Source organism: Dicentrarchus labrax, unplaced genomic scaffold (assembly GCF_905237075.1).
Source record: "Dicentrarchus labrax unplaced genomic scaffold, dlabrax2021, whole genome shotgun sequence".
Classification (NCBI taxonomy): Eukaryota; Metazoa; Chordata; class Actinopteri; family Moronidae; genus Dicentrarchus; species Dicentrarchus labrax.
In genome coordinates, this window is record NW_026136707.1 from 23427274 (window position 1) to 23442168 (window position 14895).

The window sequence follows — 14895 nt, forward strand, 5'->3', positions numbered from 1 at the left end:
TCACATTGTTATTTCCTTGCACAACCACTCTTTCAACACACAGCTGTACATGAAAGTAGTGACCTTTTGGACCACATGAGGGAGGATAAGCCAAACACCTTTGTTAGTGATCGTCCCTGCACAGCTATTGATGAGCTCATCTCTGGGATGTTGTGAAAGAACATGGAATGTGTGTCTGTGTGTAATATCTGTAGCAATAACTCTCATATTTGCAAAACGATAACATCCGTAGGTTTCGGTTGTTTCAGCATCTGCAATAGATAATAGATGATGGGGTAATTACTATAGAGCTTTTGACTAAAGCTGGGTAGGTCAGTGTGTTCCTTCCTGTTTCTATATGTGTCTGTGCTCTCTGGCATTTTCTGGAAGAGGGTCAGTATAGTTAGGCCCCCGAGGGGGGGATTGAGAAATTGAGAGGAGATAAAAGAGGAAACATTTTTCACCAAGGTAGCTATGACAGATGGAGTGATAAAATAACACATGCCTTACGTATTTTCCTAAATCAAATTCTCCTTTCCTTTCTCTCTCCTCTCCCCTTTCCTCCACTCAATTCAATTCAGTTCAATTCAATATGCTTTCTTGGCATGAAGGTCAGGAACGATTTTGCCAGTGCATTAATAAGGTGAAAAAATAAAATGTATTTAAAAAATCCTCTTCTCTCTCCTCTCCTCCACTCTCCTGTAGTCTCTTCTCTTTATTGGCATGAAAGTTTCAAGAACAATTTTGCCAAAGTACAGTATCAAAGTACCAATTTACCAAGTATTCGGACGATACACAAACACAGTAATATTAGCTATAACACAACATTATACAAAAACAGTATACCAACATTAAAACTGTCCAATTGTATGTGTGACTGTAACTTTGTCTGTCTGTGTGTGTGTCTGTGTGTGTGTGTGTGTGTGTGTGTGTGTGTGTGTGTGTGTGTGTGTGTGTGTGTGTGTGTGTGTGTGTGTGTGTGTGATGTTTAGGGGAGGATAAAAGATTACATTTCAAATTACATATCAATAGTGTGTGTGTAGGTGTGTGTGTGGTATTAACTCTGCTAATGTCGGGTCACATTTACTGTACAGTGCTTTTCATTGCTTCTGTCTCCTCTTGTCTCCTCTTATAGCCCTACAGTGTAAAGGACAGATGACCTTAGACTGTCTATGGGACAGTCCAGGTTTTGTCTGGTCTGCAAATGGTTTTGGTAACAGGTGCTCTATACTCCAGTATTGGCTTAATGAGGTGTGCTTGCCAGGAGAGAGGTAGAGGCAAGGAGGTCATAGACATGACTATCTTTACTCCGCATTCACTCTTTGCCAAGAGCTCAGGAAGAATCCTCCCCAAAACTAGCTATAAATAGAAGCCAAATTGGCTGGTGTATTTTATCAGATTCTGTCCTATTTAGAGCAGGATGTTCCAAATTGCAAATTACTTGCAGTGTGTCCATTTGTGTGAAAGTTTTTTTATATATTTCCTAAGAACAATAGAAACAAAGTACTAGCTTTGGATCTGTGTAACAGTTCTGTGCATGTTAGCGTGCATGCTTCTTTTTCTTTTTTTTGTCATATTTTTGCCTTTTCTGTGTGCTTTAAATAGAAAGTGTCTTAGTGTGCGTAATCATGCCTCTATGTACCCTGAAAGCTGCATGTTTTTTGTAATTTGAATGTTGACTGTAGATATTGACTTGAGCCCTGGCATATGATTAGATTGGACATGGCATTGCCAGATGAACCTGATGCGGACTGCGGAGGTAGGCCAAAGACCAAAACAGCTTTGGGATCAGGTTCTGAGCCCACCTTGGAGCTGGGAATGTAGCCCAACAGAACCTTTACTGAACTGAAACAAACTCATGTCCTGGGACCAGAGCCAAGGCCGTTCAGTAACAAAGGGCTCAGGTTTTGGTCCACCTCAGGCCCTGGGCATGGTCTAGTGGTTCAGTGCTCTGGTCACTCCTTACTTTGGTGAGCACTGACCTTGCTAGCCTCTATTCCATGTTGACTTGGTTCACTTCATTTTCTGCCTTTCCGGATGTTTCTGGTTATTGATTGAATGAGTGGTTTTATGAGATAGTTCAAAAACAAAGCTACTGGGAAACAGCCACTGTAATGAATATCGCTTGGAGATGCCAGTACTTTTATAGTGATGTTTATTTTATTTAGTGTATGAGGTGGTGGTTTTTGTTGGAAAATACTTTTTTATTGTTTTAATGCTGCAGGCGTAGAGGAGAGGCGCCCACTCTAAGAAATTGGTGTGCTTTACAGCTAACCTCTTTCTCTGTAAAACAATCTTTAGTCCTCATATCCAAATGTCTCTGGCCTTTCCCACTCCATCACTTTATTTCAAATAATGCACCACAGGTCACGTACTTGAGGTTAGATTCACTTGTGTAAAACAAAGGTTGTTTTTGTAATGATATGTTTAATCTTACACCCTCTCCCTTTATTGTACCTCCGCAGTATGTTACAGTATTTGTTCCAAAGCTAACATAATTCTTTCTGTTGTGTCATTGTCTCTGTAGAAATGGTTGAGGAGAGCCATGGCCCAGCTACTCCAGAGGAGATATCAAGCTTAGAGGAATTCATTCCAACCAGACTCACGTGTCTCACTCTGCTCCAAGTCTCAGTCACTGTCTCCATGGCAGAGTTCAACCTCCTTCACACCCTAATGCCTGTCATCATGGGACGCAAGGTAGTGCACACAAACCTACTTTGTTCTACATACATTCTTCTATTCTTGTCCTTCTCTTCCTTGAGAACCTTTTTGAAGGGTCATTAATATGCTATAGGTGATTGTGTTGCATAAAATTAAGGTGTGAAAATATTGTATATGCAGCGGAAGGGAGAAAGAATGATATGCTCACAAGGTGGTCAGACACTTCTGGTGCTGCAATGCATCTGTACAGTACACAATGCAACTATTGAAATGGAAGCTTCTGTACACTTATTCGAACAGGCAACATTGATATGTAGCTTGGATTTTAACAAATATTGATTGCCATGATACTTATGGAGGAGAACAAATTATATAAGGTGCTTTCTGCACCTTCAAAGGGGTAAATGCCTTGCTAAAAAGGTTTAAATGTCTTATATGACTATCAGAGATAGATACACTCTCCATTCTTGTGGCGAGGGGGAAAAAGATCAGATTTTATTGCATTCTATAGCTATTTTGGTTCAGTATTATTGTATTGTATTATTCCAGACTATTTCCTATACTACTCTACAGTAGGTGCATAACAAGATACAATTCAAACATCTAATTCAGCAATTTCACACATCATTATAAAAAATCATGCAGAATTTATGTCACAAATTTTTTAAATTAAATTAGAGATATACGAGGGAGACTGATAGGGACATTTTGACTTTGAAGTGCAACAAGAGCAGTATGTGTGATATTTGTCCTCTCTTTTAAATCCCTTTCCCCCTTTTTATATCTTTAATCTCCCAGACTGCACCTGGACTGGTCAACATACCAGTGTTTCAGCCGGTGCGGCCTCTACCTTCTGTGCAGTTCCAGGTGGAACGGGTGAATGTTGAACACTCTGTGCCCATGTATGCTCCAGAGCTGGTCAGCACTGTCAGCAGTCTCAGCCAGCCTACCGACAACTTGCTGCATCACTGCTATGCACACCTCTACCTCAAGGTGAGCATTACAACATTCTGCTCAAATCCTAAACAAAAAAAAACAAAAATGGGACCTATGGCAAACAAAACTATTGATTCCTGTGCATTTAATAATAATTTGAATGGACTTTGTCATTGTGCAGAGTTGTTTCTAGGTAAAAGCTGAATCCTATATCTGCACCTGATCTTTCCTAAAAGGTCAAGCAGATCAGTGTACTGAACCAACCTAATGTCAGTTGCTACCAAGAGAAAACAATCAACAAATCAACAAATCTAGATTAAAGTCTTAACTTGTACATTTGAGGCTTGTTTTGTGTTTGTTACTATTAGATAAGAAACTATATCAGTTACTTTAATAACTGTGCACAACTGGTAGAGTGGATGCAAAACTCATATGGAAAACTAAGTCTACTCCCTTCTTCCTCTCCTTTGCCATTTTTAATAAGCGAAGGTTTGTGTCTGTCTCTATTTTGTTTATTTCATTTGATATAACATGTGTCTCTTTATCTATCATCTTTCAAGTTGACACAAAATACGGATTTGTTCACTTGTGCAGTTCAGTTTCCGTGTACTATAGTCCAAAGTCTGTATGTCAACCAAATTACCACAGTCTTAACTCTACTCTGAAATAACCCTAATGACCCTTTTAATGACCTTGATGACCCCTTTTCACCGGGTCATATAAATCTCAGCACTAAGCTTCCTGATGAGCACCAGTCCAACTCTGGTCTAGCTCACGGTTTTTACCTACCAACATTGATTATATGCTACTGGCTTGTATTGTGCAGCTGTGATATCCCCCTGTTACTGTGTTGATTGAATATTTTGCCTGGTAGTGTGAAGCTCTGAAGATGAAATTAAGTTGCCAATAACATCAAATTGGCGCCAAAGACAAAATCTTTTGGTTCTTCAAAGAATACGTTTAAAATCCCTGGGAAAAATGATTGGTCATACTTTATCAGATTGCCTATTCTGTTAAGGCCAATTGTACAAGGACTTACTTAGTATGTTTGGGCTATTATAAAATCCTGGTATTTCCTATTGGGGGGGGGCAGTCATGAGACAGCTCAGAAATCAGCTGTGAGGAGCTTTTTCTACCCACTACTCATACCATTTGTTGTTAGACCATTTACTTAACATTTAAAGGTTAAAAAAGCCCTACTATAATGTATATACAATTTTGAAAATAATAGATAGTGTATAAGTTAATTGCAAAGCATTTAGAAATGCTTATTATCATTATTCCTCTGAATGTGTCTTAGCGTTTTGTATACGTTGCTGTCACATGAATGGTTTACATACACACCATTGGATTGGTCATTTATTTGAATACAGGCTAAAGTAAAGGCATATTTGAGGCTACAGTATCTACAGTAAAGTACATTTTTCTCTCCCCACTTTGCTTTTCAAATTGACCTATAGATAAACTATACAAGATTGTATTTATAGTTTACTTGATATCCCATTGAGTACATAATAGAACTATCAAGCCTGTAGCAAATTGAGCTAATCCACCTTTTTAGGAAGCCTGGATAACAGATCTGGAGTAATCTAGGGTGGCCCAGTCTGGCCTGGTATGGCCTAGGTGTGTTTTTTTAAGGCAGGATGTTTGCTGGACATCATGCTGGTAGTCCTTATCACAGGGTCACTGCAGGGTTAACAGTCAACTGGTCAGTGGCCAAGGATCATTCTGACCAATCAGCCAATCAGCATCTCTATCTGCCAAGGTACTAATTCTACCTCTGGATTTTTGGCAGTGGGATCATGACAGGGTGGAGGTCATTCTGGCCACAATTCACCCACTTCAGGAAGTGATTTGAAATGGGTATAAACTAAGGCTTATCTTAATCTGTGTTTTATTGACGCTGGCTGTCAAAACTAAGGTGTCTGTGTTGAGGGTAGCAGTTAGCCATTGTCTCACTTTTCCATGGTTGTAGACAAGAACTCAAAGTCAGCCTGTTTGCTCAACAAGGAGGCCACAGAAGTAAATAGACCGATCATAATTGAAAACTTGAGCTATTTGAATAACTAGTTGCTTCAGGCTGCCGAAAGGAGTACATAATTAGAAATCTCCCAGAGGAAGCTGCAGTGAATCAGTCTGTGGCTATATGGCCCTGAGCTTACATTTCAAACTGAGATTTTTATTATGTCTACATCTGTATCTGGCAATCATACAATTCAACTTGATACACTGTTCTGTTGGGTAATATGAATGTAAAATGAATTTCCATTTTTGTTTTGTCCAAAGTTTTGTCTGTCTGCGCTGGCCCATCTGCACAGCAAAGTGCTTTGGTAGACCTTCACTTGAATGAATTGAATGAATCCTGCTCTGTGCATATACAGCAGCTGCATGTGGGACAGCTGGGCCCAGCCATCATCTACTACCTCTAATATTAAACAGGACTTCATCCACCATGCTCACTATTAGCAGTATGTAAACATTGAGGTTGTAGTACATTATGTGGCTGGCTATGTGACCATCCGGAGCTTCTATAATGAGATTATAATTATGAGACACGTTGTCACTAAAAGACACCACATTGAGGTCAGTGAGCCTAAACATTTCTTACTGGGAAAAAGACTTGAATGTTACTCAACAGTGTTGTTGGAAACTTGGAGTGATATTGACCTGATCATGAAGTCTAAAGTGTGTGGTGACGGTAAGCACAGTGTTTCTTCTTCTGTTTAACTCTTGTAGTGATCACTCGAGCTAGTCGGCAATGTCTTTTATTACCACCTTTCCTGTAATTTCTAATTACCACTTGAAAGTTATTCTGCAAACTTTAGGTCAGTCTGTACATGTTTGTTCTTAAACATAACTGTGCTAGTGAGCTGCACAAACTACCCGCAGACTTAGCCAGACAGAGTGCATTCAAGACCCTGTAATGTGTATCCTCATTAAATCACACTCCAGAGGTCACATCACTTCTGCCATGTAATCAATTATGCCTTGAAAAACTATTTCAGGAAAAAAACAAGTTGCAGCTGTCTGTAGTTGTCTAATGTACATTAAGTATACATTCATTTTCAACAAGGATATTTCTGACAGTGACTGTAAGATGGACCTTGTGACAGCTGTTTGTACATAACAAGGATAGTAAGATGATTTTGTCTCATCTTCTGTCTCTGTAAGAGCCAGGGCCTGTAAGAGCAGAGCAGATTTGGACTGCTTAAAACATATAGGGTCAGATTGGTTGATTGAGATGAGAGAACAACAACGCTGGCTGTGTGCTCCTGTGTTTTCTATTCAGAAGCTGTGTGAACTCAATGAGAGCTGACATGTTTTTTTTCTCTGTGGATCGAGCAAATGGTTTGATCTATACATTGCTGAATTTCCATGTCTGCTTTTTTTCCCTCCCCTGTCTTCTCCTTACCCTCTCTCCCTTTCTTTCTGTCTTTCTTTCCAGGTGTTTGGGTTCCAGGCAGGCTTGACATGCCAGGACAGTACAGGGGGTTTCCTGCCTCTCATCCCCATCATCCCTTCCTTCAGCACTGCACTCTATGGGAAGCTGATCCAGATGCCTGCATACTGGTGAGTTTCCAGCGCTTCTAATATGGATGGAAATTTGAGTGCAGAGGCAGGTAGAGTTCTCCTTGTGAACTTACATTACTAGATTTAATTCTGTAACTGCAATTGATTTAGAAGGTAAGCAGGAGAAAAGAAACGATAGCACTGTCACTGCAGATTACTTGATTTTGATATGGTATATTTAGTAATAATTTTGTTATTACTAACATTGCTACCTCAAATTGTTTATAGGCTTTAACATTTTGTATATGTCCCCTTTAAAAATTATTTCTATTGAGCCCAATCCTGCTCCATATTAATTTCTCACTTACTTGTCACATCATCTGTCTAGATTATTATCTATTGTGCTCATACTTGCTTCATGTTTGGTTGAATCCTGAAGCACCGTTTTAATCCCAACACAGATGACTCAAGGTGGAAAACGAGTGTCTCAAAATGTTTTGTCTCTCTGGAAGTGCTGTTCTGGGCAGTTTCTGGGTGTTTTGTTCAAATAAAAACATCCTGACATCGCATGGCATCCTGAGAAGGCCTCCAAAAAGATTTACAGTCTAAATGTTGAGCAACTTACAAGTCTGGTGTGGAGAATATCACTGCAGGCTGACTAATGCTTCACCTTGCTTCACACTCCTCTTCTAAGTGTTCTCTAAGGAGGAACTACGGGGGCCTAAAAATAAAGCCTGAAAAAAATCCAACAGCCCTATCCAGAGGCAGTGTTTGGTTTTTCTGTTCTGGGCTACTGTAGAATCATGGCGGTTCATCATGGCGGCCTCCATGGAAGGCGACCCAAAGCGTGTGTAGATATAAAAGGCTCATTTTAAGATCACAAAAACAAACAATTCTTATTTTCAGGTGATTAAACACTAATGAAAACATACCTATGCCATTTCTGCCAATAGATCATCCTAAATATTACACACTGGACCCCTAACATATTGATTGAGGTAATTACTTGCAGCACAAGGTGATCACGGCCAACACATTCCTACAAGTAGGCGCTGTATATGTAATGTAAATGTCATTGTTTAATAGCTAAAAGGACTGTAGGGATGTTTTACATTATACAACACCCATGGGTGGCATTATAGGTAACAATCATCCATCAATTGAACTCAGTAAAGATGCATACCAAAGTGAAGGAGGCAAACACATAAAATGTTGTTGTTTTTTCTTTCGGAAAGGTTTGGGTGTGCACCTCTTATGTGTATGCATGTTTGGGAGTGTTTATATGCATGCTTGGCTGTCTGTATACAGTGTCTGTGTGTGTGTCTGTCAGGCTCATGTATTGTACTTTATGAAGAGGATTGCAGCCTTTTGTGGGCAGTGCATCAGAGGGTATTTAAAGTGATGGATGAGCCACTTCTTCGGCGGTCAGTGAGAAAAACAGAAAAACAGAGTCATCGGGTAACAACTGCAACAATTTCTCAGATGGTTTGAAACACAAGGAGAGGAAAATAAGACAACGCTGTCTAAGGAGATGAAAAAACATATTGCTATATCCCTGTCCTTGTACCAGACATAAAATGACTCATTGGGGATGTCCCATTGAGAGGTGAAGAGAGGTTAGGAGTTGAAGAGAGGACAAGAAGGCAAGGAGAGGAGTAAGCCTTTGGAGGTGGAACAGTCAGACAAATGGAGGATTTGAAAGAGATGGACAAGGAGTTAATCTAGAGTCTTTAAATGTCGAAGCTATCAAAATACAAAGAGAATGGAAGAGAATGACTACACAAATAAAAATCCCATAGACAGCCAATTGAAGACAGAATGGAGAGAACTGAAAGGGCACAAAAGAAGGAGCAGAATAGATTAGTCGAGTAGAGTGGGAGTGCAGGAAAGATGGATGAATGCATGGAAGAGGCTGAATGAAGGAGAGAAAAGGAGAAAAAAAGAGTTTGGATTTGGATGAATGGTCTCACAGTTTGCTTCTAGTATGGATCTGTGTATGTAGTGTTTAACATCAAGAGACTTTTATCATTGTCACTATCATTACATTGTTGTAATGAACTTTTATTTTGAAATTGAAACCTGTCTCTCCGTTCTTTCATGTATGTAAAGGTGTCTATTTATGTATTTATTTAATGGCCTTGTTAGGGTCATTTGTTATTTAAGTAGTAACTGTAACTGTAAAGAATGAATGAGTAGCTTGCTTGTGTCCTGTCTTCCGTCTGCACACTGAAACAACTCTATAGCACATGTAGTTGATAAAGCAACAAATGAAAGAATCTTTCAGTCTTTGACATACAGATTTGTGTTGGGAAAAAAAATCACTCCACCACTGTGTGTTCAGTAATCATCATCTGGAAAACCCTAGATACAGATGAACACACACACACACACACACACACACACACACACACCCCCCCCTCGTGCCCTCTCCCTCACACCTTGCAGTCAAAGTGCCTGTTAAAGCAGGAAACCTGCACTAGCACTAGCTTGGGAATCGATTTCCCCCCATTAGTTTAGATTTAAACATGTCAAAGAGCTGCAGATGGTTTTGACTTTTCCTGACTTCTTCTCCAGGCAAACATTGTATCTACTGTACAGTGGTTAGCTGGCCACATAGGGAACCACAAGGCCTTCATTCATTGTGGTGTGCGAGTGAGTCTGTAGACAGAACCTGATTCCCTGTGCTTTCTGCTCCCAATAAGAGACTGCTAGCTGCTTGTTTGATCTCCAGCCCCCCCTTTCTGCCCTGCCTGCCTCATATAGTGGATTCAGATGTCAAACGGATGTTATTTTTCTTTCTGACAATCACTAGATGTTTCTCATCTCCAGCGAGCCTTCCGGATCAATGCCCTCCCGTGGCTTTTCTTTCAGCCTGAACCAGCCCTCAGAAATAACACAGACAACCTCGCAGAGAGAAAGAAAGTGCTCTGTTATCCTTATTCTCTATTGTAAGCAAGCATTTGATGGATTACAGTATGTACCAGGAGTCCTTATCTTGGTGGGATTTGAATAGATGTTGGACTACGTGATGGCATTGCAATCATACCTCAAAATAGGTAAACATGCAATACCCAAGATAATTCTACTGACCTTAACAGGATTATTTCCACTCCATCTAATTTTCCTCATTCCTCAAAGTGTTTCCGACACTTGGACAGGTTAGAAGCACTTCTTGCATTTTCTAGCACTTGTCTGTTTGTTTCACTGTCAGTCTCTTTCCTTAAGATGATAATGGGACTAGCTGTATTGTGCAGGGTTCTGAACATTCTGAACGTGCCATTTCAGGCTTGAAATGACTCATATTTGACCCTTTCTGTCTAAGCGGGAGGTACGGCTGTCTTTCTTCCTGACCTGTTTGTCGCTACAGTCAAAATCTAATTAACACAAGCTGACAGTTTGCTCCTGGAAGAATGATGATGAGCAGGTTTGACAAAGATGTAGAAAAAGTGGTTAGAAAAAATAAAAGACAGAAATAGAGGGGGCATAGTAGTACATTTGAGGTTAGCTTAGTGTGGATGTGGGGGAAATATTAGAAAAGGCCCTGAATGGACTGAATTTAAAGGCTGAGAGCACATCTTCATTTCATTTTGACTTTATTCTCTGTGTGTTTGAGCATTGACTGACAGATGTACAGTCAGACAGACAGTTCCTCTCCTAGAGGTGAAAGCTGAGTGACACACTGGGGGAAGCCAAAAGATGCACTCCACCAGGTGGTAGCATTTAATTTGACTGTATTGATGTTTGTTTTGGGACTGCTCCTCAGGACTGATGTAACTCCAACAACAACCCTTTCCAAGATGTTCTGTTCTCTGAGTAGACACTGAGCAGACCTAGGCAAGCTTTTGAAGTTTTATTTAGAATTATGAAAGAAAGTGGGAAGCATGAGACCTTAGTGAAGGTGTAGGGGAGAGAGAAAGCAAGACGGTGAGAGAGTGGTCTGAGAAAAAAAGCCGTCTCCAGTTTCTTCATCAGTTATGTTATGCAGATTCTTGGATCAGCTTTTCCATTACCAATATAAAAGGTAGCTTTAGATTTGTCTCCCTCTGGACTCTATTAAAAGTAAATGGTGACTGACAGGAGAGTGCAGAAGGTGATGTCATATGCCCACATTTTGCACCCCCCCCTCTTCTTAAGCAAGCGTATATGACTGCCAGGTGATCACAGGGGATTTGGAGAGGCACTGGGCGTCTGTGAAGACCCAGCACCTCTCCTGATGAGTTGGCCCACAGTGCGTACTGTAGCTCATGTTTCCCTCAGTCTCACCACAAAGGCTCTGGCTTCTCACAGTGGGCAACAAGGGGCTTTCACTGGGGAAAGTACACTGCCTTGACATCTTCTGCCAGCCTTGGCTTTTCCTGGGCATTTGGTATTGTGTGTGAGACCTTGGGTGTATCCAATTAGATTTAAATGTATTTTTGCTTTCTCCGTTTTTAAGCGAAATGAAATGTTACGAAAGGGTAATTGCTCCAGAACAATTGTAGACTGTGACCTTGTGGTTCCAAATATTTTTGAAGAGATGAAAAGATTCCACAAAAAGACAGCAGTCAAACCACTATATTGGAAATCCTCTGACAACGATCTCTTCTTTTTAGTCATTTGAAAGTGGGCAGTAGATTTCCAGGTTGGAATAGCCTACGGTGGCTGATGTAACCCTCTCTACCAACATTCCCTAAAATGCCCTTGTAAGGGCAGGGTAAAATTACCTCAAATGTTGTAATGCAACTCATGTTGTGTCTGTGTGGAGATGTGGGAGTAAACTTTAGGGGTTGGAAACTACACAACCAGCAGAAATGTGTAATTTGCTTGTTCTAACTATAATAAAGTCAATTCTCTAGACTGACACCCTGTGGCATTGTGTCCAGGCATCCCTATGGCTAATATATAACTGAAAATGAGTGTTAGCTGTTGTTAAACAGTAAGCTTAGTTTCACTTGATCACTGTCACTAGATCTTAGGTTGGGGTGTGGAGTTATATTCTTACAGAAGGCAACAATTGAGACACTGATTTCTTTAAAAGTAGCACAACTAACTGACCTCACCTGAAGAACTACATGCTCAAAGAGGTTGTTTTTTTACCAATTTTGAAATGTACTGCAGGACATCAGTTAACATTTAGGGCAGCAAGACTCACTGGATTTTTGCTTCCTTCTATTTTCAAATGTATGCACAAAAATATCTGTAGCTTCTTTGGGATAAAACAAGACTAAGGGGTGTGCTCGAGGAAAAGTCGGTGTCTAATCATAGTTTGCAGGATACATTGTCTGGGCATCATGGATATCTGTACCAAAATTTGATAGCAATCAATCCAATAGTCAAACTATTTCATTAAAAGTCAAAACTTTTAAAGCTACTTGTAGAAAGTTTGAGGAATCATAATAGTCAGTAGGATTCATCCTCTGGAGATCATGAATATCTGTATAACATTTCATGGCAATTCATTTGATAGCTATTTCAAATGTTATTTCAGTCTGCACCAAAGTGGTGGACGCAGTGACATTGCTATCCCTAGAGCCATGCTGCTAGCATGACCAACAAACACCAAAATGATCAAATATGTTGATCTGCATTGAGCAGCAGCCATTGCCATAAAGACGCAAAATGTACTATTTACCTATCAGTTATGCATATTTATACACAACTGTATGGTAAAATTTGTTCGGAATATCTTTATACATTGCAACAGCAGCCTATTGCATTTTTACTTGCGCAACACAGACTTGTGGATGAAAGTGGAATTGTTAAGGCCTGAATAGAACATGTCCTGGGAAGTAAAACTGGCTAGCTCACTATTAATAGCAAAATTTCTTATTCTGAAATTGTTTAATATGCAAGCGAGTATTTGAGTATCTGAAATAAAAATAAAAAAAACACATTGCAAGAGAGTCAGGATAGTAAACACAGATTACTACGCCAAAGCCAATGTTGCGAGTCCCCCCCTCGTAGTATACGCTACCATCTACTAACTGAGTAGTCATTTGGTCAGCAGAAAGCCAAAATCCTCTCAAATGAACTTTCACTCCCAGTGAATTAAAGTGCAGCTGAGAGGCATCAGGCTGTACTTATCCCTAATGAAAGGCAATGTATGGGGCCGCCAACTTCACAGGGACTCTACAGAGAGTCTCAATTGGTCTGGCTGTTAAACCTGTTATCCCAGATAAAATCGGTGCCTGTGAAAAAAGAAGGGAGGGAGAGGGAGGTGGCAGTAGGGAGGGGATGTTAGAAGTGCCACCTGCATCGATCTCCCCAAAACCTAACCTCAGTCTCTCACTCAGACACATGCACGCACACACTTAACGTTCACACCATATAATATTCCTTACACAGGGCCACCTGACGGCCGCAGCATATGGAAGCAGGCCAAGGCCGGGGCCCACCAACCAACCAACCAACAAACCAGCAGCAGCCTAGTGTGGCTCGTCACATTGCAGGTCGTAATTCAGCCCCATGCCAGCTTTTATGTGGCGTTTTTAGCAGCCCCTGTTCCTCGCTCAGCTATTTCTGAGGGGATAATTTCTCTAAGCATGTGGCATTACAGGTGCATGTTATATAGCCACAAAAAGCTGACTAGCCTTGTGAATGTTTCTGAATAGAAAAGAATGTTCGCTGTCCCTTGATATCTAATTATTGATCTAACTCTATTATGTTGTCAATGCTTAGTTCAGGTTTTAGCACTACCTGTAGGATTTTTTTATGTGAAGTTGAGAAGTCCATAACTACGTCTGGACCAGTAGTCTAGACTCCAGATTAGCTCATGTTGTGATTTATGAAGGCTGCTTGAGGCATCTGAGGCATGAGGCTTCTGGTGTGATTGTAATGCCTCATTACCCCTGTTCATAGTTAGTCATAGCAAGCTGCTCCTGGTCTATGTCTCCAAGCACAGCCAAGAGCAGGAGGACAAATGCTTTTCTGTGTCCTTTCAATGGTGAGCCGTAGAGATCCAAGTCAAATTTAGCAAATGTACATGAACAGCATTCACTGGTGAGAACATTGACTGTGGCTGTTACATTTGTCTACTAGCCATTTTGGCAGGCAATATCATTAACAAGTGGAATTTGGAATAATCATTTTGGCCGATGAAGACTGATTTGGGAGTGGCTGTTGGATGGAAAAGTAGATTTCTGTGCTCTTGAGCATACATTTATACGACTTATGACAGAGATCTTGTGAATGATGTCACGTGCGCAGCTTCTGCGTCAGCCGTCGTGCCCTTCAACCAAGCTTTGATTGGTGTTGATTTTATAATGAAGTAATCACTTGTATTACTCATCAAGGAATTAACTGAAAGGTCTGTGTAGGCATGGTTAAAGTTACTGAGCTGTTATGGTGAAGGATAATTGAATGACCTTAAATCAACGTGTGGTTGCTGTGGTCATGCTCAGCTTCGAGTTGTGGTTCGGAGGCCATAAGAGCAGCGGGGAATTCATTTAGTTGAACTAGGCGACGCATGAACTAGGCCCTTCCTTGTTCTTGAAGAAACATGGGAATGTTTTCAGAAAGAAAAAGTTTTCACATGATGAAGCTGAAGGGATGTAAGCACACACTGCAACAAGTAGGCTTTATGTATTAACAGGTGTGTATTAAAAGCCTGGAATGGCATATGATGTAATATTGTTCCACTTTTCACTCCGAAGCATGGGAGTGCAGAGGATTGTGAGCTGCAAGGTAAAACATCATATTTCGTGTGGCACAGTCTATAAAGTATTTTAGCCAACTTTGTGGTAAGGATTTTTTTCTCCTCTACATCTGGTGTCAGACAGTTTTATTTGGTTTTATGGCTGACAGAGATCAATGGACGTATTGAGGAGCCTC

General features: G+C 40.5%; 1 protein-coding gene across 7 annotated transcripts in view; it reads left to right on the forward strand.

Annotated features, from left to right (window-relative positions):
- The window catches only part of LOC127366381 (intermembrane lipid transfer protein VPS13B), a 315825-nt gene that overhangs the window by 48475 nt on the left and 252455 nt on the right, over positions 1-14895 (forward strand). For all 7 annotated transcript variants that reach the window (XM_051405186.1, XM_051405181.1, XM_051405183.1 and 4 more), the window contains exons 14-16: positions 2507-2676; positions 3439-3633; positions 7022-7146. In XM_051405186.1, coding sequence (XP_051261146.1) covers positions 2507-2676; positions 3439-3633; positions 7022-7146 — 490 coding nt within the window. The remainder of the gene's footprint in view (positions 1-2506; positions 2677-3438; positions 3634-7021; positions 7147-14895) is intronic.